The 26309-nt window shown below is 39.8% G+C and overlaps 1 protein-coding gene across 8 annotated transcripts in view; it reads right to left on the minus strand.

Annotated features, from left to right (window-relative positions):
- Nucleotides 1–26309, minus strand: part of LOC144084562 (signal-induced proliferation-associated 1-like protein 2) — a 61627-nt gene that overhangs the window by 20470 nt on the left and 14848 nt on the right. For all 8 annotated transcript variants that reach the window (XM_077613122.1, XM_077613118.1, XM_077613117.1 and 5 more), the window contains exons 2-9: nucleotides 13599–15335; nucleotides 11151–11284; nucleotides 9065–9253; nucleotides 6360–6534; nucleotides 5621–5724; nucleotides 4685–4842; nucleotides 3743–4319; nucleotides 1780–2054 (exon numbers count right to left, since the gene is read on the minus strand). In XM_077613122.1, the coding sequence (XP_077469248.1) occupies nucleotides 1780–2054; nucleotides 3743–4319; nucleotides 4685–4842; nucleotides 5621–5724; nucleotides 6360–6534; nucleotides 9065–9253; nucleotides 11151–11284; nucleotides 13599–15096 (3110 nt within the window). In that variant the 5' untranslated portion in view covers nucleotides 15097–15335. The remainder of the gene's footprint in view (nucleotides 1–1779; nucleotides 2055–3742; nucleotides 4320–4684; nucleotides 4843–5620; nucleotides 5725–6359; nucleotides 6535–9064; nucleotides 9254–11150; nucleotides 11285–13598; nucleotides 15336–26309) is intronic.

Here is a 26309-nt window from a genome sequence, read left to right on the forward strand (position 1 = left end):
GAAGATCAACTTGGATATGTCATGAATAACGTAACTGAATAAACGCTGTCCTTTCAAATGACATTTATCTAAGAGAAACAAAAGTATATACACCGTGAGCGCACACAGTAGGTTACGCTGACTAGAAGGTCATGACACTAAAACTATTGTTAATCTTGCCCTCATCTTTGGGGCCACCGAGGACTGAGAGGGTGCTTCAAGTCTTGGCTGAATTCCTTTCTCATGAGATCATCGTGGAAAAAGCAGTGCACTTCATTGTTGACGGAAATACTTACAGCCAGTAAAAAGTGAAGGAACCTGCTACTTCTCTTAAAAAGTAAATAAAAACGAGAGGATTCTTCACTTGACCCTTCAGCTCTGGATTTGATCAATACTTGGGAGAATACTCACAAGAGCCAGTTCTCATGGAACAGCAGTAGTTTTTGTGTTTGGCAAGCAACTGAATCACAAAAGTAAAGCTAAGGCACAGATGCCCTGCACTGAAAACATTGACTATCATTTTTCTTTCATGTTCGATGATTTTGGTAAGGAGATTAAATATCAGTTTAGCCAGAATGGCCGCTGTGTTGAATTCACTAGGGAAGAATATTAGGCAACCATCTGGGGGAAAATGATCGAGCTTCTCCGTTGCCTGGAATCAGATCCACACATGTAAAAATAATAAATGTATTTTGCCTTCTATTATAGATACATCGCTCCATTAGTTCAAAATCACTCACATTGAAATGAACAGCTCTAAAAACAACTAAATTATGCATAAACAGATGTTTATTTCTCCACCATGTAACAATTCAGTTGGTGTATGGTAATATAGACTCGAGTTGGGACAACATCTTTTATTAACGTCAATTTAACTAAATGACAGGAAGTAGGTCCAACTCAATTTAATTTAAGTTGAATAAAAGGTTATTTATTTATGCTTGGCTGTGGAAACAACTCATTTGATATTTATGTATAGTTTCGAGTCTTTTTGATCTATCATGGATGTTTTTAGAAGATGGAATAAAACCAGAGTATCCAGAAGAAGAAAAAACTTCACAGTGAGAGGGAGAACAAACCCTGAAAAGAAAGCTAGAGTGTGAGGCAGATTTGCTAAAAAGTCAGCTACAAAGACACCGGAGATTACAGGCAAATTTAAATAAATGTTCGGTAGCTTAAAGCATCCACAAAAGCCGTAAAACTGAGTGTAAAAGTGATAAGTTAAATCTTTTTACAAACTAAAGGTTGTTATTCAAAATGACATTGAGGTGATTTTATGGCACCGACTGTCTCTCACAGAGAAAAGGCATTTCACACAGTCCATTTATTCTCATCACATCATTTGAAATATGCTCCTCTCATTTTAATTTCAGGGGAAATGGTGTCTCGCCATGGGTGAATGTTCCCAAAAAGCCAGCCCCTCCCACACTAATTGCTCAAGAGAAGAACGGGGAGGACAGAAATAAAAGCAATCTGCAAAAGTGAACCGTTGAGCGAAGACTTTATCCATTAATCTAAACGTTCTCCCCATTATTATAAACGAAAAATGCTGATTGTGAGTGCGCCGTGGCTACATCAACAAACAGAGACTCCATTGGGAAGCAGCTGTCAGCATCAGGGCAAAAACAAGCACCAGTAAGCATTTTTTTCGCCATTAATTAGCTTAGCTATTAGAGAAAATGTCAAAATAACACACAAGCATTAAAAAGACATCGGTGTCGCAGCACACCATCTAAGACAACTTAAAGAAAACGCTGACCAACAAAAGAAAAACAAAAAAGATCAACTTCATTTTTTTACCTTCGAGGGGTCCCATCTTCATATGGTTGGATAATAACCACTTTGACAGCAACCGATGTACGCAGTAGGTCGATCATCTGCTCATGGGTGAGTGTAGCCACAGCCACCTTGCAGATCTCCACCAATCGGCTACCTTGTCTCAAGCCCGCCTTCCAAGCAAAACCAAAAGGTTCGACGTCGGCCACGATTCCCTCAAAGTTGACGTGGAACCCGAGCTGGCCCAGGCCGTTACGCCGTAAAGTCATCTCTATTGTTTCGCAGCCTCTTGTGGTGACCTGAAACAGCGATATTAAAAAATGAAATGAAACCAATGACCTGATTGAGATGACTCCATTTCAAATCACAAATGACCAACAATGTACTGCCTTTAAACCAATTCTCAGCAAATCCTTTACAGTTCTGTGTCATTCTGGAAGTTAACCAGACCAAAAAAGAGGTCATAGATGAAAGCACACAACCTATTTTTAGCCTGACAACATAATTTGAACAAGCTATTCGCAGGTCTCACTCCAGCGTGAGTGAGTGCACCCACCATTTTACTGGATGCTTTCCCAAAACTGTTTTCTCTAGAATTGCTGGAGAAGAAATCACAAGGCACTCAATGAGCTTTAATCACTCGCCAGATTAGTGCCGGTTCAGTTGTGCTTGACTGCCACTATATACCCCAGAGTGGCAGCTGGCTTCAGGGACACATTAACTCAAACTTTGGCCTGTCAACACTTGACCAGATTCTCACACTAGCAGAAATCCTAGCCTGCTGGGCGATTGGAGCCGTAGTGGACCACCGTAGATCCACCATGTCTTTCTTCTTCGTGACACAAATAATTAGTTTGATACGATTTGAGTCACCTGTTTTGTTACTCACGCTCCATTGGGACAGTCTAGTGTTCAAATCGATGTCGGCTGTATTTAAGTTTCTTGTGTGGGCCACATTCAATGAGATTTTGATCATTTACTGCAGGCCAATAAAAACTGGGCGGCGAGCCAGACTTGCTCCACGGGTCGTAGTTTAGACACCGGTAACCTACTGTCTAAACCCGAGGAGATTTAGCGCACCAATATGGACCACATATTTACTGAAAGATAAAAATCGATAGTTTCATCATCCTAATCCAAATAATCATTTTTTAAAACCCTTGAACCCACGGGAAAACTCTAAGAAAAAGGCCACACATAGGATTGTGATGACTTGTTCAATAAAATCCAAACACAGGGCTCCCAAGCTCAACGACACCCTGGAGAGCAGGATGTTATTGCTGAGCTTTTAGTGGTGTTCTCACACAGGCTACACAGCTTTATAATAGCGACCAATCTACTTGCTTCCCATTACGTCATTCCCTTGACTGTCTCGAAATTCTTCTAATGTAAACAGAATTGTGTCAACTTCCTGGACAAGAAGACAGACCCCATTTGGGTTAAATTGGGCAGGGTCATTTTAGGCATGGATCTTAGGCATGGACACTCAGTTAGTAGAAACTTGTATCATTTTTTGGGGGGAAAGATCTGTCGCAAATCCCACGGGAAAGAGCCCTGCAAATGTGAGAGAGATTAGCATGGGTAATGAGTAAGAGATGCCCTTTTGTTAATCACAAATGCTAATATGACCTGCTCTGTTCTTTCGTGTAATGAATGTATGAACTAAGTTGGCTCCTATGAAAAAGTCTTTTGGAGTGTTTGCATTATGCAAAATCATTGCCCTTGGGCTACATATGAATCCTTCTTTTTCATTCTCCATTCTCATTTCTAAGCTCTGGGTAATTTAGGTTTATAGTAGTATTGGCACCGTTTTTTTCCTGACATTTTAAAAGAAAGGAAATTTACAGTGAGCTAGTCTTGAAGTCCATCTAACTTGCAATGCAATTATCACCTGGTTTGAAGCATGAATATCATATAATCTGTCCAAGGATGCAATGCAGTGATATGCGAATTTTTTATCTTATACAACATTTTTTGAAGGTCTCACCTCTAATCTTTGCACCATCTCCCGAATGTCTTCTCCACAGTTGTCATGGGCAGACAACATGATACATTCCCCACGCTCATAGAAGATCCTTATACTCATAATCCCTGAAGTCCAACCAATGACATCGCGGCAAGAACAGTTGAAGACCACATTTTTGGAGTCCTCCTCAATAAGCACAATAAACTCATTGGATATGCCGAGCAAGCAGTCCACGTCTAACGACTGGCCAAAGTCCCGGGCCCGAACGCTCCAAGTGATGGCTCCAACGCTGAACACGTGAGCATCCTTCCTGGGTTTCACTTTCTCCTTCTTCTTGGCCCCGAGGTTAATGAAACTAAATTTGACAGCAGAGTCAATTGTAGCAGTGCTAACAAAGTTTTCTGCCAGGTCCTTTAGGTACTCCTGCCGCGTTCTGGTCGCCATGGCTCGGAACTTCTCCGATTTATGTGCGGCGTTTTCTCCATTTATCACTTTGGCCAGGAGGAAGTCCCTAAAAACTGCAGACTTTGGAAAGGTCACAGACTTTGGAATAGGAGGGCCGAACGGAGGCACATCCTTTGACCTGGACACGGACACACTGGAAAACAAAATAAAAGGTATGCCTTAACTGAATTACTTTTATAAAAAGCACAGTGTAAAGCTGTAGGCATAATACTATGGTGAAAGAATGCAGAGCTTTTAAATTTGATCAAAAAAAATTCTTCCAAATTTCCAAATGGCATGACAACCGTTTCATGATAGAACAGAGAAAAAAGACGCATTGTTTGAATAAAATTTTAAAAAATAACGCTGAATTTATGCAAATCCAGCAAAAACATGATACACACCTTCTTTGTCTTGTTAAGTTGAAACACTATATACCGGTGTGACATGTTACAACATGCATTGTGAATTTTAAAGATAACTTTTAAGGAAGGTACTTTTTGTGAATATTTTTTTTACCTGTAGCAGACGTTATCCGTGCAGGGATTGTGGACTTTGACAATGACAAACACATGTTGGAAATGAGAGCGGACGCTCTTTGGAGTAAAAGGAAGCGCCCCAGGCTCCTGGAACACTATTGTGACGATGTCATTGCCGATGTGCCTTTTCCGTAACAACTAAAAAGAAAAAGCAGAGGAAATCAGTTTATACAAGGAAAAAAAAAGACAATCTCTTTTTTTAAATTTCATAATTCCAAACAGACCTCAGTTACTTTTAAGCTTACTAGAATGGGTGGTGTATTTACTCAAAAACAAAGATTTGTTCAGTAAGTCCAGGACTTTAGGGTAACGAACATCAATCCCTGAAACTAAACAGACAGCCTCTTTTGTTGGGTTATTTTCTCACTCTGTATTTTCAGGATTAAGTGAAATTAGATCGCTGAAATAGAGTTTGCAGCGGTGAATGTGAGAATTTGATTGTGGCAAAATCAATTCGGTCATGTTGAAAGATTGCCAAAGAGGTTTAAATTAAGTGAGCCGATTTTGTTACATATAATAAATGACCAAAATCACAGGTGTCTGAAGGCCACCTTGTGTTTAAGGAGCACACATCTTGAGAAAGGAATCTGTAAAACTAGTGGACCTTAATGATTGCAGATTTATGGCACCAATGGTTGTCAAGCGGTAGCTGCAATAATTTAATTTCACTTGTTAGTGTAGATAGGCAGGTCCAGCCCCTGGGGATACATTGATTAAAATCCAACTATGAGGTACTGTTGCCATGGAAATGCTGAGAGTTTCAACTGACTGGTCGTTATTGTGGCAAAATGGTCCAGGGGAGAAGCGAGAAGCTGACTGGCAGGAGTCAGCGGGAATGAAGAAAGTTGTTTAGGGTCTAAAGACTAGCCTTAAAATAGAAGAAAAAAAAGGTTTTATGATTGTGGTGTCCACATACCTGTTGTCTATTGTTGGGCGTGTAGGGGAGCATGGTGGACACGTGAAACATCAGCTCGTAGTCCTTATAGGTAGTGTAGAGAGAATGTGTGCCTGTGGAATCGGCTAGAATGGCAAAAAAACAAAACAAAACAAATTACTAAAGACTTGAAGGTACAGTATGTAATTTGAGCACTGTTTATCATGTATACCACAGGTGTCAAAGTGGCGGCCCGGGGGCCAAATCTGCCCCGATGCATCATTTTGTGCGGCCCGAGAAAGTAAATGATGAGTGCCGACTTTCTGTTTTAAGATCAAATTCAAATGATTATAGATGTACATTACATTTCCTGATTTTCCCCTTTTTAAAATCAATCATTGCAATGTTTTAATTACATTTTTTTCTTTTGTGTTTTTAGTTCAAAAAACATTTTGTAAAATCTAAAAATAAATATATAAATATTTTTCTTTTTCCAGTTTAATATTGAACATAATTTAAAAAAATATATTTTTTCCTTTTGAAATGAAAAACATGATTAAAATACATTTTCCATTACTAAGAAAAAAAGATCAAATAAACATTGTTTTAGATCTATAAAAACGGACTATTTACAGCTTTTGATCCAGTCCTTTTAATTCAATAAAAAAAAATCTAAATATTAGATCTAAAATAGTCCGGCCCAAATGAAATGGCGTTGACGTTAATGCGGCCCGCGAACCAACCCGAGTTTGACACCCTTGATGTATACCATTTGCCTTACTTTTGTTATCAAGCTGCGCTCGATACTTGGTGAAACCTTTGAGGCGAACTCTTTGTCCCAGCAGGTCCAAAAACTCCTCTAACGCTGGCCCAGCACTCTCATTATTGTACATTTCTTCCTCGGTGCTCTGGCCCGCTTTACAATAAAGCACACCAACCTTGTGCTGGAAACTTAGCTGGGAATGAACGACATACACACAAGGAAACACACTCAGAGAGCAAGTATACTTTCCTGTTGTTGAAGTACCGCATATAAAAAACACTTGTGTATACTCTGCATGGTGCACTCAACAGCCCGGGAGTGCCCACCATGTCAAAGCTAATGCGATGGCTTTCATAACCTCCTCTAAAAAAGAGCCGAACTTCCCTTTTTATAATGCCATGACGCTGCATGGGCCTCAATTGGTGATAAACAGCCACAGATGTGAATATCAAGCAGTGAATTTGTGAATTACAGCAAAGTATTGCAAGTTCTTTCTACTAGCAACAATATTATTATTGTATTTTTTCGTTTAAGACACACGCATGAATGGCAAAGTCAAAACAGAAGCCGAAGGTTTGCCTTTTTTTTTGTTTGTTTTACTGCGGGTATTATTATTACTGGCCAGGTCAAAATTACACACAGGCTTTTCTACCAGCATCAATCTTTAATGGTTCCCTGCCCTTTTGAAGCGGACAAAAACAAAGGGCCAAAGGGGAAATAATAAATGACCACCTGCCTCCGTATTTGGCACCTGTTGCCCATATCCTGACTTGAGGACATATTCTTGCTCTTGACCTAGGGTCAATACGTTTATACAGCTAAGAAGAAGAATGTTTGTGTGGATGTGAGAAGTAGCAACAACAACAAAGTAAAATTGCTTCTCTCCTCCCTTACAGGTCATCATCTCTTGGTATACCGCTGACAGTGTTGTCATAGTGACTTCCTCTATCAGGCAATCTGCTGTGCGCTAAAGTGGAAGAACTGACAGAAGGCTATTATACCATGTCAAGCAGTGGCAATGGCAAGATGAGGTTCTTTCCCTTTGGAAAAAAAAAAACATCTTATTGGGTACGTGTAACCTTTTCCTCTTGTTAAGACGCCGGCCGAGATGGCAAGGGCAATTACATTGACGCGGTTGGAATTTGTTATTGCTTCAAAAGTGCAAACGCAACAGTAGACATAAGAGGCGCAACGGGGAGCTGGCAGTAGATCTTTAAATAGTTTTTCCTGAAGTGGTTGCAACTGATCAAACAAACAAAATATCCCCAAATGTACGTCTCCCTCTGCAGCTCCTAAAAGTAGAAAAACACTAAAGTATTTATGAAGGCACTAAAACTGACTTTTTGTATTTAATGGAGAGCTTGTGCACAATAAATGAAGTGAAACTAACTCATTTTTAGTAATTGTCATGTTTATATATGATGATAGGTGATTGAATTTTTTAAGTGAGGGGAGGCATTGCAATTAATGTCTCAGTATGAGGCTTTGCCATTTACGCAACTATAATCAATGGCACAAAGATATTTGTAATCAGAAAAATGAAATTAGTTCGTATTACTGTGACACAAAGATACCATAATCTAACACCAAAAGACTTAATCTTGTTCCTCTCGATCCTTGTTAAAATCTAGAATATAATGTTTCAGATAACATGCAAGAGTGATTTTTAAAAAAAGGGTTGGTCATTTTCCAGGTGGGGCCTCCAGATGTTTTATACAATACATGCAAAGCACACATAAGAATGCAATTTACGTTCGCATCAACTCATATTCCAAAATGTCTACAGACTGATGCATATTCCAGTCTGTCTGCACACATGTGAAATACATTTATGCGCTCTTATCTCTTTTTATATCCTGGCGATTACAGCAAACGAATGTTTTGCTTAGAGGGATTTTGTCCCTGCACGACTGATTGTGTAGATATTGTGAAGGTCTTCTCTCACTAGCCAGCAAACACAGACAATATAATCTTTTAGAAATATAACTATTTGCCCAGAAAAAAAATCATACGAAATACCACACAAAAAAGATCCTGTGAAATTGTACTCTTCACTTTACATTTATCCGCTGCTGAATTTCCAGGTAATTTATAGTATTCTTAACCATCTATAAAGCAATAATCTTGATCAGATGCTCAATAAAAAAGTGGTTACTATTTTTTTTCAACAAGTTAGCTTTTTAATATATGTTTAACTCAATTTAGAGCAATTACTTGACTCCTGTTTTAAACAGTTGAACAAATTCTTGATATACCAGGGGGAAATGCCACTCTCATTCCCATTTTAAGCGGCTGTCCCTTGACATTTGGAAGGAACGGTTTATGTTAACCAATGCAATTACACTGATAAAGAGCCATGTCTCCAATAGGCAGGAAACCTGTGACATGCTGCTTTATCCCTGCACACTTTTCCCTGTCAAATACCTGTCCGTGTTCTAATCACTAAAATACCATTGACGTGTAGATAATATCAGGTGACATCCTGGCCCATTCAAGAAAAATACCTCTTCAAGGACATATTAGCAAGTTATTCACTATAAGAAAGACTTATGAAATCAGGTCAGGCGAATATAAATAATCAAGGCAGGCACTCAATTTAAGCATACGATGTTCTTAAGGCTGGCGTCAGGGATCCAAATTTTAGTGTTCGTCTAATCCAGGTAAGGCTCAAACAAACCATAACATCCAACTGCTCTGCATCAATAAAACAGGAGTGCACTTACCCCTTGTTCGTCCAACTTCAGGAGTTGTTCGTAAACTTTAGGAGAGTTGATTGCCAGCCTCAAACATTGAATGTTGAGCTCCGGGATTACGTATTCAAGTACTTCCTTTAGGGGCAATCCACGGGCTGTCCCATGTCTTGCTGTGGATGGGATTGCATCTTCCAAGATGGCTCCTCGCAGGGTGGTTAGCTGTTAGAATGAATATGGTGAAGATTTGAAAACGAGGCTCTGTTACCCTACGACCAAAACATTGGATGCACTTATCGATATATTTTTTACCATTGAAAGTTCAACCCAGTAATAGGCATATTTTTTAATACCGTTTTGACAGTTTACATCAAAACACTTTGGTAATGCAGCTTTTCATGCAGGTGTACCTAAAGTTGTGGCTAAAAATGTATTAGGGTTAGATCTCTGTGTGTTGCCCCACCATGTAGGTCAGCAACGCTGGAACACACATCTGGTGATGGATTGAATCATTTTGAACCAATATCCAAATGAGTAGGCTCATGCTTGCTATTTCAAGATCCAGCTATGGTGCTTCCATTTCATTTCGCACCAGGGCATTTATTCAGGGCAATGGCTAATTACAGCCGAGATGGGTAGCATTAACATCTCCCATTGTAAATAATGAAAATAGTCAAAGTGAACACTAGAACAAGTGGGTATTTTAGTGTTCCTGCCATTAATGTGCCAGTAATGGTTGAAACAAATAGTGTTAAACGCTACCAGTAACGACGTGTTGTTGTTAGGAACATTACAGACACATTTTACACCGATGAAATCTACTCCTATCTATGCGGGCTGGGACATAGTGGCATGCTGAAATGCAGATTACTTAACAGTTAGAGTGGGACACAGAGGGAAAAAGTGCCAGGGCTTAATGCAACAAATAAACGCTCCAGTGGTTCGGCAGTTTAAACTGCATGCTACGTGCAGCGTTGGCATGACCCAGATACATTGTTTTATCGAGGGAAGGTCGCCAGAACCTAAGAATGGTGCTGGATATCGGTGACATTTCTTCGCCTGCCACATCTGTTACACCTGAATTATTCATTGCCTTAGACCACCAAGCATCTAACAGTGAGGGGGCTCCTGTAACCACCAGGGACCATGAGATGGAGGATTCCATTTTGTTGATTAATAATGTTGTACTCTATGTATGCCTTGTTGAGGGAGAGTATGCGAGGCCAGTGGCAATGAGACCACGTCTGCTGGAGTGTCACAGAATCTAAGGAGGCAGTTGGTTGTTTAATGTAGCTGTAGGGAGAGCATGCTTTCCCTTCTTTTCATGGCCAGTCAAGCATTTCTTTGCACATAAAAACCTACAAAGGATGCCGTAAAAACATGCAAAGTGAAGCTGTTTTGCAAGGCAGCCAATATGCTAGGTCAGGCAGTGGAGGTTCACTCTCGAGAGACCTAGCGCTTATTATCATAATTCAAGGACGCACTTTCCCGTCTCGGAGTTGAAAGGACATTTTAGATATGGGCACTTTTACGATGCAGGTAGATGATCATAAGGCAAACATGAATACACGTTGAATTGACCATTTCTTTGTGAAGTCAGATGTGTCTTTCAGGGCATTCTCTAGGCACTCAACACTAAATGTGTCATAGGTTATACATACTCATCACCAATGTCATGGGCAAATATTACATATGTTTGAATGAACACGAAAAAACCAAAGTGGAATCCTAATCATAATTTTTCCTCTCATTTAACAGTATTCAATAACAAATGTACCTTTATTTGAGATTGAGCAATAGTGTTTCATTTATGTACAATATCTGTTATGTACTATTAAGGTCATCAATTGTGTTTTGATAAAACACGGCGGTTACATTATCTGAAATTCACCTAAGAAGAGCGAAGGTTGCATTTTATATGAAAACACCCTTGTACGGCCTGAATGTGACCTTAGCGACTTGAATATATTGGACCGAAAGTAATGTGAGGAAGAGCACTTAAAAGTATGTTCAGGAGATAAGTCAATATTCTTTGAGGAAATATGTGTCACTACCATGGATCCATCAAAGATACAGAATGTTTTATGATATTAATCGAGCAAACAGATTCTTAGTTCACCTGACTGGTTCTGAAGGTGACTCGATAGTTGTACTGCATGCCATCTTTCTCCTTTCCATCATCCAATCGCTCCCTACGGATGCTTACTGCCACAGGTCCCAGATGGTCGTCCACACCAAAATAGTTTTGATGCTCTGGAGACACATTTGAAAAAAGAGCAATTAATCAGAACAGTTGAGCGTTGACATGTGACATATGTCTGAGTTTTTTGCTCGCTGATGAAAAAACAACCTTAGCAATTATGTGTACTGAAATAATTATAAAAGCTTTTAGAGTTAAAATTCAAGCTTTGGTCATTGTTAAATATGAGAAGGGTGGTCAAACAAAAAAAATCAAATTGATTCATTCATAATTTCAGCTCTTGGGTTTAATATAAAAAAAATAGAAAACAAAATAGTATTTCCATTAAGCAACTGTAACTCATCAGTATCAGTGGACTGCATTCTATGCAGGATATGAATAGATCTCATATCAGATAACAGGTTCTTAGGAAGTGGAGGCTATATTATTATATTTGTTTATGGAATTGAAACATTTTTGATACAACATCAAATATGCATAAATGTGGCAAAGCCAAAGAAATGAAAGGAATCTTTGCTCAATTTTATTAGATTCCTGCCGATGGACAAGATTTTTTTGTCCACGCCGCTTTGAGCACGCATCTTAAATGCAAATCTGCCTGTCTTTTTTAGATTGAATGGGCGCAAAGCTCATTTCAGCATGAATAATAAATAAACTGTCTCGAGGTAAGGCAGTGTTGGCAATGAGAGGAATGCATGGCTTGTCAGGGATAGTGGACTGAGTAGCAAACTCTGTGAAGCATGAGCTCAAATGGTAAGAAGACCAGGAGGAAACTAAATACTAATGGTGTCGACTGCAGCAGAAAGTTTTTTTTTTGTCGACGCTTTTGCGTAACATGTCACATCACTTGGTGTTGACAATATGCCAAAGGTCACAAAATAGATGGCCTGGCTTGTCATGTCAAATAAGACCTCAAGTTTGTAGTCCTGCCCCTTTGCAATACGCAGCCTCTTCAACCCGACTCTTTTTATTGTAATGTATCATATGCTTTACTTGTAAAAGCTTTAACATTTAAATAAAATGTATTCTTCTTGGTATGATTACTATTATAAAAGTAGTATCTTGTAAAACTATGACTCACGGTCATGCTCGTGTGGGTCTGTATCTTTGTTTGCGTATGGGTGTGTTTGTGTCTAAGGTGATGACAGACTTGTCTTTCCAATAAAACACCTCATAAAAAGGGCAAAGGGCTAAATATACAAAGTGTGAAAAAAGCATCATTTTTACGGAAAGAGATGAACAAGAAAACGAAAGTGACAGCTACACATGGCACTTCATCTATATCGAGTGGTCTACGCTTGTGGAAAGGTTAAACACCCTGTAAAAAAACATTTCTCGGGAGCGGGAGGAAAGGAGGGAGCCTTTCACAGTCAGTGATTATCCGAGAAAGTTCAATGGTACATCCAAACATACAGTAATAGTCTCATTAACCTCACCAGGAGGGCCTTTGGTGAAGTTAAAATCTGACACTCTAAGCTTAATTTAAAGCAGAGCCTGTTTTGAGGACATTAGGGCATATGTGGGTGCTAAAAGGTGAAGCAGCTGTTTTCTGCGGGGCTTAAGGTTAGGAAATCCAATACGCTGAGAGCAGCCAATCCCAAGACAGTGGGAAAACAGATATGTATAATGATGCGATGGGTTGGGCTGGCATGGGTATTTGGAGCCACGCTCACAGGTGTTTTAATGGGGCGAACAGGGACCTTGGAGTGGTTTTGTTGACCTGATAGTTTGGTAAGAAAGGTCCTCACACCCCGTTGGCCCCCCGTGGGGAACAGCTGCAACACACCCTCTCACTCACCTCTTCTCACATGACCAATCAAAGCTTCATAGCAAGGTTAAGAGAAATATCCAGAGATGACATGGGTGCTCCTCCCCCAAGGAAGAGAAACATACACCCTTGTTACCTAAAACAAGCCAGCTATTGTTCTTGTCCTAATATCATCTGGTCCTGTACAAATAACTGGGACGTGCAGATATCTGATATGATGAGCTAAAGCTGTTTCTCTGGATAACTTGTTCTCTCACTGCGATAGCTTTTTCTCAAGGAAATATATTCCAAGGAAGGAGACGTTATTGTCAATGTTATCATTGGAGCACAGTCTGTGAAACGTGCACACATTTACATATCATTGTATATGACTCAGATATACTAGGTTCTAAGGGTATTACAGTAAGTTTCTGTTATCCAGCAGCCTCTTGAGAGATGTTTTAGACTAGAATTTTTCTTTTTATCCAATTGTTCCTTTTTTTTAATCAAATGTGTCATCCAAAAGCTCTTAAAAGTTAGAAATGACAGTAAAGATAGACTCCGATGGTAAAACTATTGAATAGCAACCTATCAGAAAAACATTGAGACAGATTTCTTACCCTTTCCATAGAAAAACTTGTGGTAGTAATAAGCACCAAGGTCAATGTGCTCAATGATATAGCGTTTGACCTTCTCCCTGTGGATGGGCTGGTTTTCTCGAGGGACCTCCAGAACGGAGACGCCTGCATTGGTGCAGTGGGAGCTTAGCGAAGATTCAAAAGAACAGCTCTCTGACAATCCACTGTAGTTGCCACTGTTAGATCTGGAAAGTGAAATCTTTCTCTCGCCCTCACCGCCAATCTCGTTACGGAAGTGCGGGCAGCCCAAGACCAGACCATTGCTCTTTCCGTCCCCCTCATCGACATCTAAGTTCTCCTTTGGGTTCAAATCCTCTCTGCTACCCAGAGGTGACTCAAAGAAGACAGAGTTCCCGCTACATGCTATTGCTCCAGCATCTGGTCCAAGTCCCAGTAGAGCACTGGCTCCAACACCAGGCAATCCTCCAGCAGAAGCAGCAGAAGCCCCAGTAGTGGTGTTCTTCCTCTGACTCAGATTAGCTCTGCTTGCCACCGCTTCGCTGATGTTAAAAAGAACACTCTGGACATCGTAGTGAGCAAAGCATTTTTGAAAACTGAGGGGTCGTCGATCATCCTCAAGAGAGAGTCTCAAAGCATCACTCTCGCTCTTAATCGTTCGCAATTTCCGGAACAAAGATGGTTCGGACGACTCTGATTTGAGGCGTCTCATGAAGGATTTTTCCCGTTCCCTGCTGTAGAGGAGAGAGCTGTCTACGTAGTCGTAGCCTGGAATTGTGACAAACTCTCCCCTGGCGATCTGGGCGGCTGTCTGTAAACTGGGGGAGAGGGAGGTATCGCAACGCAACAACTCAGGAAAACCCTGAGGTGCAACACTGCGGTGGTCCATTGTATCTACTCTGTAGCCCTTAAGCATGGTAAAAAAGCCATCTCCACTTAAACCTTGTCGGTCAATGGAGGATGTACTTCCATATTCCCGGTGTAAAGAGGCCCCAGTGTTTGGATTGACTCCTCTCTGGTCTACTACATCCTCAGAGTCAATATCGCTGATTGTGACATCACTATTGCTGCGTTGACGAATAGGGTGAAGACCTTTCAATGGCGAGTGGCTAAGGAGGTCATTCAATGTATACTTTGCATCAGAAAAGTCCACTTCCAAACAGACTGGTTCTTCTTGGGAAATCAAATCCACACTATGGTCCTGCTGGCCGTTCTGAAATATTGGTACGACACTCTGATAGTTTTGCGATGGCCGTCCATCCCATCCATCTTTCCTTGGTGGCCATTCTGTTACTCTGGCCCTGACGCCCATTTTAGGCATGGCTGGAGCGCCATTTGTTTTGCCAGGACCGTCATGCTTGCCCTGCATGTTGGAGCCTGGTGGTCCCATACTACCATTGAGGGATTTGAGTTTTCTGCTAAATAACTCCTCTGACTGCATGCCTCTATGGAATTCTTCTGGGCCTCCCACGACTCCCACAAGGTTTGATTTATTATCTGTGACTGGGCTCAGAATACTCATATCTTGCAAGTAAACTCCTTTAAGAAGCGACTTCTAGGACCCGTCTTCATGATATCACGGGGAAAAGGGGACTCCTTGAGCTGCCGCTGTCATAACTCATAAAAGGCCATTGGCACAACAATTGAAAAACAGCATTTGGGTGTCAAGGACAAGCATCTGAGGACTGCTGAGGGCACCACGAGTGGAATCTTTGCTCACAGCTTGCCGCCAACGTAGAACGACAGCTGGAAGAGGTGAACCTAGAGCAAAGGGACAAAAACAAGGAGGGGAATATTAACACATAGCGAGGAACTTCATTGTGCAGAGCATTTGGAAAAGTAGATCCTATTTATGATGAGTTCAGCACAATAGGGTGAAATGTCTGCAAGTAGATATTATTCATTATGATACTGGTTACTGAGTTAAACGAAGATCTACGGACAAATTCTAGGTTTGTACTGGTTTTACAACGTATTCGTACTGTATAGATGTCACCAAATGTAGCTGATTAGAGTACTATAAATGAGAGGAGTTGGGAAAATTAAGTCTTGACGACTAAACAGAAGTATATATCAGCTTGTCGAATGCCTAACAGATGGTAGTGAAGTGTTCTACAGTAACAGGAGGCAGATGTTCAACTCAACGTTTACATGTACAAATATCTGAAACTGCCTCGAGGATCAGACCTGGAAATTATACAGCAGGGATATTTCTTTGCATATTCAAGCTTACCCTTCCTGCACTCCTGTAGTTTAAAAAAATCAGCAAGACCATACGAGTTAAATTAGGCATGCCACATTTTATAAACAGAAATATATTGTGAGACAAAATTCCTGACGTCCCTCTGCTAACATAAACTCTCCAGAAGTGTTTATCCGAACCATGCCAGTTCACCAAGAGAATAAACAAAGGGAAAATATGGATATCTGTATCCAACGATCTCATAAATTGTAAATGGTGTGCAATTACATTGTGCCTCTCTATTTTAATAGTATTTGCCAGCTCATTAATGTATGCTTATTCTGTTCTGGTTTGGAGCCCATCTCAGGCACACAGCGATTGTTAATGAGGTATTGGGTAGAAATTGATCCCATCCCAGCTGTGTGAACATCAGCTATGTGTCCCATTAGCCAGCCAGTGGTCCAAGAAACAGTGCTTCAGGGTATACTATATAGTCTAAGTATTAATGAATAGAGGAATTAAAAGTCACAAGTACATTTATAGTACATGTATAATTTTAAATAGGGTTTTTGTTTTGTTTTGTTGGCTTGCTGGAAAATAGGTAGTTTGTGTTTTGTTTTGCCGTCATTACCCATTAAGTGGAAAAACCGTTAGATGGAAATGTTGGCCATTTGACATCTTGTCTTGCTTTTCTTTAAATATTTTTTTCTCGCAAGAATCAAATTGCCTGAGCTCAATAAGGCTGCAATTTATAGGACCCATGTCTGTTAAATTTGGGTAAATTTTCAGTCCAGTGAACAATTCCAAAGCACTTGGTTAAATTATACTGTTAAATTAAACTTGGTCCTTTCCATTGATGAAGAACCAAATTTCATATATACTATACTTCACAACTAGAAGAGAGTTTTACAATGAGGGAATACTAACAAACATTTATTCTAACATTAGCATGTAATAGAGATGGAACAGCAATTGCAAACAGCAGGAGATAACTGAGTACTGAGTAGCAAACCGACACTCTAAGAAATTGTTAAGAGCTGAGAAAAAAATCAATCCGGCAACCAATTTGAAGTGTGATTGTGTCTGTTGATTGTTTACTTCAGAGAGTATGCAGAGCTGCCTGAGTTCTACCATTTCACAATCACAAATTGAACGGTGAAACAGCAGCTTTTCATTCACAAACAAAGAATATTGCATGCTGATCCTTATTTCCAAGCATAAGCACAAACAAAGCTATTGACTTTCACTAACAATCACTTTAACCAGCATGAGAATTGTAGGATAAGATATATTTGTAAATGAATTAAAATACAACATATGCAGGGAAACACCTTAACAGTCTTCCCTCCTGCTAATTCATTTAATGTAAAAAACAGAGAAAAGCAAATAGCCCCAATAATTTGCCTGCTTCTCCTCATTTATGTTACCACTGAGGGTCAGAAAAGCGTGAGAGGGCTTTTATTTCACTGCATAAACCAAAGAACATGGTGGTCTACGTTTCTCTTCTCTCTTTCTATTAACTTATTTTCCTGTGACATTGATTAATGAACACAGTTGTACCGTGTCTCCTTCCACCTCCAAAACACCACACCCACAACTAATGGAGTGTGTGGCAGACTCTTTGGTCAGCAGAATCTGTCTATTGTGTGACCTGAAGGTGGCTGTTTTCTGTTCACTCCATCGTGGCATCATGTGCATGGAGGCAGCAGACTGCAGAAAAGCAAAATGTGTTCCTAACAGGCCCTCATTACAGAAATAATGCACAGCTATTAGGGATGTTTAAGACATAAAGACTGACAAACCATAGGGCTGGATGGAGGAATAAGTATAGAAGCAAAAATGGGAAAAACATATCAAAGAGTGCTATGCAGTTAGAATAATGACCATATGTAGGGTACATATCAAAGCACGTGAAACCTGCCTGACATTATTTTGCTGTACACATGGACTTTGATCTGGGGTCCCTACTTACAAAACGTCAAGTTTACAAATGATATTCACTGAAATTCGATTAATTAATGGATATTCAAACATTCAGTGACAAAAAAAAACTGACAAAAAGCTCAATGTACAGTACAAAAGCTTGAAACAATATTCAAGCTAAATAGTACACCGAAAATGTCTTTGAAGAAGCAGGAGCAGTTAAAAAGATAAACAGCAGTCATTATTCTTCTATGATTCCATCATTTAGTTTTGAGGGAGGATGATAAAAGTTAACAGTCCATATTTTTTTGCCCTTTCTAGTTTAATGATAACGTTAAAAAAAAGGCAATAACTAGTCGGATCCAGTCTGAGTTCAATGATTGCACTTTTGATTATCTCAATTTTCAGTCCCATTTTACACCAAGCAGCTATAAAAGTCCTTCCCAATAGAGTGGCTAAATTAATTTTCATTGGCTGGTGTTAGATAGACATCACGATCAATTTAGAGGGATAGGATCAGACTCATCTTGTAGTGGTACACTATTTTTCTTTGCCAAGGCAATACATAATTTCAGCTGGCTATGACAAACTCATTATTAATTACATCTGCAGTATGACTAAGTAACAGTGGAAGTCACTGAACACAAAATAGATAGATTTTTATCTCTACTGTTCTTCATATCGTCATTATTAATGTTTTTATGCTCTAAAATGAATATCTGAACACATTCTTTATTGCGTATCTGCGGAAACCATTTACTGGTATTCAAAATTAATTAAAATGATCAACGCGTGAGTGTCTATTTCAAGCATTATATTAAATAGTAAATGCTTTCATATAGTTTTTTTGTATAACATTTTTTCAAGTACGCTTCCAATACAGCTGGCCTACTTTTATATGTTATCCATTTTAGAGATTAGGAGGAAAATTGAATTTCCCTTGAGGATAAATAACATCTATCCACCCCTTCTAAATTTAGATTTAGTTCATGTAGTGTATGATTTTTATGTTTATCTTTGAGTGACCTATATAAATTATATGGATTTATTTACATTGCCCAAACAACCGCTGCACACCAACACGCCAATGACATATAAACAGACACACAGCCGCTTAATTCATCGTTGTGGTTTTGATTTAGTGCAGGAACGTGTGTGTGCGTCTGTGTGTGTGTTTGTGTGTGTGTGGGCGGTGGGTGTAACATTTGAATTTAAGATTATTGACTTTCATGCATTTCAGTTACACGGACCGCTATGCTTGCTGGTCGATAATAAATATTTGTCTTTATATATTTCTTCATATGTTTAACATCCTCGACTTTCTTTTTTTTAAGCCCCGGGAGCAAGGTCAAACATGTTTGTTTAGCTATTTTAAACCGTGAGGTCATATCGACCTGTGATCATGACCAATTATCTTTAATAAAGCTCGGTGTAATTGAGCAATATTAATGCGCCTCTGTTAAAAGTAGACAGGAAGTAGAAGTCAGCTTTGTCCTCAACATGTTTTGACCTCTAAAGGCAGAGGCCAAGCCTTGATGCAATCATCTGCTCCTCCCACAGCCAAATTAGGGTGCAATGTAGGTTAGAGGCCAAGATGATTACACCAATTTTCCACCTCATGGACTTCATCATATAGTGATTCGGGCAGCACTGCAACGGGAAGCACATTTCCAAGATGTTCGGTGCTTTTATTATCGGCCTTTGAGTGTTTCATGGTGACAGGCTATGGCTAGTCAGATATTTGGATGTGTCACACAATGTTCATCAAGAACCGCCAAGAAGGGGAAAATCCAAGCGTAAAGCAAACAAACCCAAGGGCATGTTGCTTGTGCTTCACTGACCATTTGAGCCTTTCATAAACCCACAATTAAAACAATAAGCAACGTTCCATGTCACTCCACAGTCGAATGAGATCACAATTACGCCGCAAATAGTGTTTATGTTTCACCCTACAAACTCTGTGGGGGCTCGGTTTTAAATTTTGTACAGAATCAGTCCTTCAAAGCTGCATTGTATGAGGTACCATAAGGTAAAGTTTTCCTTGAAAATGAAAATGAAAGCACTTTTGATTACTATATGGCCTGATTACACAGTGGGTTGTACCTTTTTAAAACCTATCTATGCTAGAGTACACAAAGTCAATGTTTTGCAGACATTCAAACCCTGTGAGATACTTAAACAATGCACGGATAACTAAAAGAACGTATAAATGCAGATTTTATTTTTAGGGCATACCGTCCAAACGTAATGTCTCACAAACATCTTGTTCTAAGTCAAATACGACCATCATGAAGTTAAGAGCCATGGAAAACGGATGCGTATTATTTACTTTATCATCTTCAAATTTCATCAACTTGATACCGCAACATGACTGCCAAACAAAAGTCCCAGTTGCAAAGGGATCTTTTCCCAACATGTGGCAAACATTTGAAAATAGATGAGGCAGCGTGACTGCAAAAAAACGAACGACCCGGTGTGCTTTGATTCCATTTCATGACAAAGTTTGTACCTTTTTGATGAACATGTGTCATTTAATCTGTCTTAAACCCTCCGCTCTAAGATCAAAGTTCTGCGCAAAAAAAGGAATTCCTTATTTTCAACTGTTATGGAGTTCCCAAAATGTTGGAAATGAATTGAACCTGATGTCACATTGAAAAACGATGCCTACTTTAATCTCAGGGATATTTCAATACTTTAAGTCTCGGTTCACAGAAAATGTTGACACAATATTATAGCCAAAAAAAACATAATCCATCTTTCTCCTCTTTCATTTGCATATGTGAGGATTGAAGAAACTGATCATCTTACTCCACCGTCTCTTTGTGGGTAGACCACCAACAAAACAGCCCTGATGTGCTAGTATGGCCAGTGGGGAATAACGTGAAGACGATAAAAGCTGGTGTGAATAAAGGGGGTGGAGTGGGGTCACGTCATTGAGGGAGCTGTGGAAAGCCAGTGAAATTAGTTTCTGGTTTATTGCGTCTTGAAATGTTAAGTCCTTAAAACACCATAGCTATAAATTGATGACCTTAATTAAGGTGAAAGTAAAAGAAATTGCTCCTGATGTTCAAGTAATTAAAAATGTTCAAGGCAAGGGTCAGACAAGGCAGTGTACATAGTGCATATTGAATTAAAAATGAATATTATAGAAGGGTCGTTTGGCACCTTGATAGCACTAATGCACATACAGATGGGAATGATGCAACCCTCCATTAAACCACAACCGAATCAGGCTGAGATGCAATAAACCTAATTTGAAATGCATTCTGTCTAGCATAGCTCAGAGCAAATATATGATTCGAGATGTCCTTTGTCAAACAAACAGGACAGGTACAGTCACAACAAAGACAAGCAAAAAGCTCCAAATGAGAAACAGGATTATATCGATCCATTCCTGGCAGTGCACAAAAAAGCTTTTCGAGTTGCTGGGATGATGCTCCTCAACCTGATGACCCTTTTTATATCATCCAGTCAATGCCTAAAATTTAATTCAGGAAAAAGTGTCCAGAGAAAAGACACAGCAACTGATTCATATTCAGTTTTTTCCTCCATAATATTTTTTTATTCGCACAAAAATTAAAAATAAAAGACCAGCAATGGTTTGGACACTTTTTCATGTGACTCATGGGCAACATATGGCGGCACAGATGAACTATGTTCAGACAAAAAATGATTAATAGTACTATTTAGAAACATTTACAAACAAAGATCTTATTGCCAAGACTTTAATTGTTTGAAATACCCCATTGGAAGCAGATCCTTTAATTTCCAGTCTTTTAGTTGTTTTGTTCACAATTTCCAGTCGTTGTATTGATTGTTCCCCTCATTGTTTTGGAGCTCTTATCCCAGAACAAATGCCAGCCTCAATATGGAGTGTTTGTTGAAGAACTAAGGAAGAGACTAATAAACACGACAGGTTATTTACCGTTATCTTTAGAAGAAATCCCAAATCTGAACAATGAGCTTGACCAGAATCCCCAAATACACTCGAAATTTCCATTGTATACTAATATACAGTACAGTCGTGTAATTTCATTAAAAAAACAGCAACGACTCATGAACACTGACCACCGTTGTCAACCAAGCACTCTGACATGACATTTCTTTTCTCACTTAGACACGAATCACTAAAAACATATAATCCGACCATTAAAGGTAAGAGGACAATACAGGTTAGTCTTGGAATGTATGCATGTGTGTTTTATTGATTATTTAAAGACAGGCTGAATAGAGGAAACCAGCAGGAGCCAGAGACTTCTTGTTTACAACACAGCACACACTGACCTTGGCTGCCCCCAGGCCAGACAAAGAACAATAAGCAGAAGAGATAAAAAAAATAAATTTTAAAAAATGAGGTCAAAGCAGAGCGTATATACACTGACTCTCTCATAATTCCTAGTGTGCCTGCTTTCACTAGGAAAATACCCAGATCGGCTAATGCCCATCCCCAGGTGCATCGACTTATGGGAGATCACATCAAACAAACTCTGTAGCGTCTGTAAAAGTCTTTGCTCTTGCAAAAGCTTCAAAAAAGACATTGCACGCTCTGTCTGCATAAAATTCATGGTTTTCCTCGGAATCTAGAGGATTAGACAGGAATCTGCACAAAAAGGAAATTGACGGATACCGGAATTCAGCATAAATACAGCCAAAAGCCATGGAAAACTTACTGAGACATCTACAGATGGAAGCACTGAAACAGTAGAAATACAATAAGCCGTCGGTAGTAATGCAAAGTAAAGGTCGTTGCCTCGCACAGCAGGGATCTCACCACACCTCATCGGTCAACATTCGTGCTCTCAAGCGTAAAACTTGACAAAAGATAGCCATTTGTTTCGCCTTAGACTTTGCGGTATGGGCTGGCGGTTGTTTCAAATGGGCCTTATAATGGGAGTAAAGGACATGAACAAGTGTATTTGCCTCTGGGAGTTTTTTAGCCAGCAGCAGCTCCAACTGGAATGTGCTGGCTTCAGAGGAGTCCAAAGCACATGGGTTACCCGTGATTGGACTCCCTTTAATTTGGTTCAAGGAACAGCGAGTATTTACAGAGAGAAACTACATTCCCACTGCTCTTTTAAATCTCAGTAGCTACATGTGCTCAATCGGTTACAGAGAAAAAAGGGTACTCTTGTGTATGATTCGAGTGCGCCAAAGGGAAAGAATATTAATACATCGAGTCGAGTAACAGGAGTTAACAGAAACAAAAATCCCTTCAATGTAGTGGTAGAGTCTATATGTATGAATATGTGCCAATTTAGAGGATTTTCTGCCTGAACTGACTCGGAGGTGCTAAAAAGCAATCTGTTGCAGACCTAGCAGATTTGTTGAACGGTGCTGAATGCAACATGAGGCTTCATACTTTAGCCACACCAGATACATATCTGATTTATATGAACACAAAACGAGGCCAACGTTAGATTTGGAAAACCAAACTAAATTAAAATGTTCACGTTTGGGCAAAAATCTTGCAACTTGAAGTGAGAACAGATCATTTACGATAGCGTTTTAATTCTGATCGTACATGGCTTATGGATGGTTAAATACAATTTTACTCAAACCCAGCTGACAAACGATGGATGAAAGACGACGGCAGAAATACCGGAAAGCCTTTGTATCTTGTTCAGATTTGCATCCATTATATCAATTGTCACTGTCTCCCTCTAATGAAAACATGACACTTCATTCATCAGCTTCAGAATGTAATTTATTAAATTCTAACAATATTGAGACGGCGGCCAATGACGACCTTTACGGGCCACGATGAACATAATTATGACCGGTAATCCATCAAATCCTAGTTTGACGACAATCCTTTCGCTTAATGTAATCAATCACATTATCGCAGGGTGTGGCCCAAAGATATAAGGAAGAAAATGCAATGTTCTTTGTCTTCCAAAATAGCACAGGAGTGGATTTGATAGGTGCTGTGAGCAATGGGGAACATCAAGCCTCCTCCTGGCCTGATTGAATAAGGGACTCTCCTAGCTGTTTGGCCGGCCAGCTGGCTATCTGCCCAGCGCCTGCCAGGCAGCACATTGCCATTGTTCTATAGTTGTTTCAGGGGGAGCTGGGAATTAAAATAGTCAGGACAGACAGATTTTCCTTGTTTATTCACACGAGAACAAAGCAAAGCGCTGCCACACTAAGGAACCTTAATGCAGTGGGTGATAAAGTGAAAAGACCAAATTCTAGTATTGACAAATGACTACAAAGAAGCTACAACAACTGTGATAACCATTCCTGAATTGAATTTTAATGCAACAAGTGAAGGATTGGTACCATGGCTAAGACATGCATAGTTTTCTTGTTACTCCCTGTTCTTACTGGTGGTGTTTCCTGTATATGTTCACAACAGAAGGAGACCATGTTCATCTTCAGTTGCTCCAGCACAGCCCCTGTAAACAGAACGGACGACACTGTGGCCCCATTCCAAAAAGGACCATCTGTCCTCCAAAGTGGGGGCAAGCCACAACAGCCCTCGCTCCGATGGGGAGACTGAGAGGTACATTCAAGTTTTGATGTGACCTAATGGGTCGCCAGAATAAAACCACTATCTGTTTCCATGGTCAGACATTTCCCCTTCATCTGATCCCCAGCCGCCAGCTTCCCACCCAGCTACTTCCATAATGACAGCCTGTCGGCAGTGCACTCCCCAGGAAGAAGCGAGAAACAGGCCAGAAATGGTGAGAATGGCAATCTCGTTTTGCAAATAGGGCAAGCTGTCAACTGGCCAGTGAGAAGTTTAATTATTTTCTTGAACACATGCTCAAGTAATACATTTTGCAATTTTTATTAGAATGGCGCTAAGTAAGCAACTATAAGATTTATGATCACAAAAGTGGCTGTGGTTGCAAAGCAAATGGTGCACAACTGACGAAGCAAATTACCCAGAACTAAACTGCACTCAACTGGTTGATCCATATTGCACTACCAAGGGGCAACATTGACCACTGGAGGGTATGGAAAACGACAGTGTGGGATCCCTTATCTGAATGGTCGAATTATAAATAAGGTAAGAAATCCTCACTCGGACCAAGATGTGGAATAATTGAGTTATCGGCTAAGAATTCTGTAGATTGTGTGCACCTTATTACCTCACTCAAACATTGATATATAGTGATCTGGAGATAAACAGCACAATGTTGGCCTTGATATGTTAAACAGAGACCTATAGAATTCACAAAGCATTCACAAGTAAGGTATTTCTAACAAAAGAGCCCATGATATGATATGTTTATGTTACTGGGGGTATACATTTAAAAAAGACCTCTCCAAAAAGCCACTTCCACCAAAAATTTAAACACTTGCATTTGCCCTAGAGAGTTATCTGCAGGTTGTTACCATCCGATGTGATCCAAATAATAAAACTGTCAGACTAATCATCAGAAATGTTCCACAACAAAAACTTTCAAAGAATAATAGGTCTGCCTTCTTCACTTTTATGCTAATCCCACCACATGCAGCACAACAAAAACACATCTCAGCATCTGAAAGCCCATAGTATACAAGTGAAGTAATATCCAAACATGTCAAGCTAGGAGAGTCACTCGGAATCTGCTCATGCATTCACAATGATGGCAAGTTCTTTTCTTTTCCAAATATTTTTTTCACACTTTGGTGTTGTTGACACAAATCTGGCAGCTTTGGAGAAAAGATTCAGCCCTCGGGTCACTAACAGAATGCGCCGATGCTGACAATAGGGTTTTTTCAAACTGAAAATGCGAAGGCAAGAGAGGTGGACACAAGTAAACACAGATGTGGATTAATCACATTTATTAACAACGCAAGAACATTTTCATTTGCCTGTGCCAAAACACACAAACACACACACACATATTTGACATACTATCCATTTATCTAACACAATTATCCCAGAAATGCAAGTAAACCGAGATCATATATGCATTTTTCTATATTTTCAAGCATAGTCAGGTTTACTCACATAAAAAGTTCTTCTTTACTGGAGCCACAAATCCCAAGAAAAAAGTAGATAAATCTCCAAAAGCCACCAAGATAATTGGCCCACAGAGGGGTTGACATTTATCTGCATTAAATCCATCTGCCACTTGTTGAGTCCAAACCACCCAAAAGCACCACGGATGATATACTATATAAACTATGAATGACAGGTTTAAATAATAATAAAAGTAAAATAAATGAACCTAAAGAGTGTCTACAGCGCCAAGTCGTGTGCTCCAAAAGTTTGGTGAACGCTTGAGTAATAAGAGGCTAAAAGTAATTAAAGGACAAGTCTGGCAGCCATCAGCCAGTCAATTCGGCAAACTGCATACAGCTGCCCCTTAATGCATACAATTCACTCCCCTGCTCCCCCGTGACAAACCCACCAACAGCTGAATGCGACACTGGCATTAGCATATGGAAGAGAAAGTAGGTGGCTTCCCTAGCTGGGGGGAGGAATGCTGCTGGGTGTTGAGGTTGGGAAGTTGGGGGTGCTGGGCTTGGGTGACATTCAGAGCTCCTCTGCTTGACAGGAAGGATGAGGGAAATTCACATCTTTCTTGAGTAAAGATGCACAGGTCAAGCTCGTGACCTTCAAAATTCCATTTGACGGCTGACATTTGAAGTTAGAAAAGACAAAAGACATGCAGTATGGCTGTCTTGTGAAAAAT

This window comes from Stigmatopora argus, chromosome 11 (genome assembly GCF_051989625.1).
Source record: "Stigmatopora argus isolate UIUO_Sarg chromosome 11, RoL_Sarg_1.0, whole genome shotgun sequence".
NCBI classification, from domain to species: Eukaryota; Metazoa; Chordata; class Actinopteri; order Syngnathiformes; family Syngnathidae; genus Stigmatopora; species Stigmatopora argus.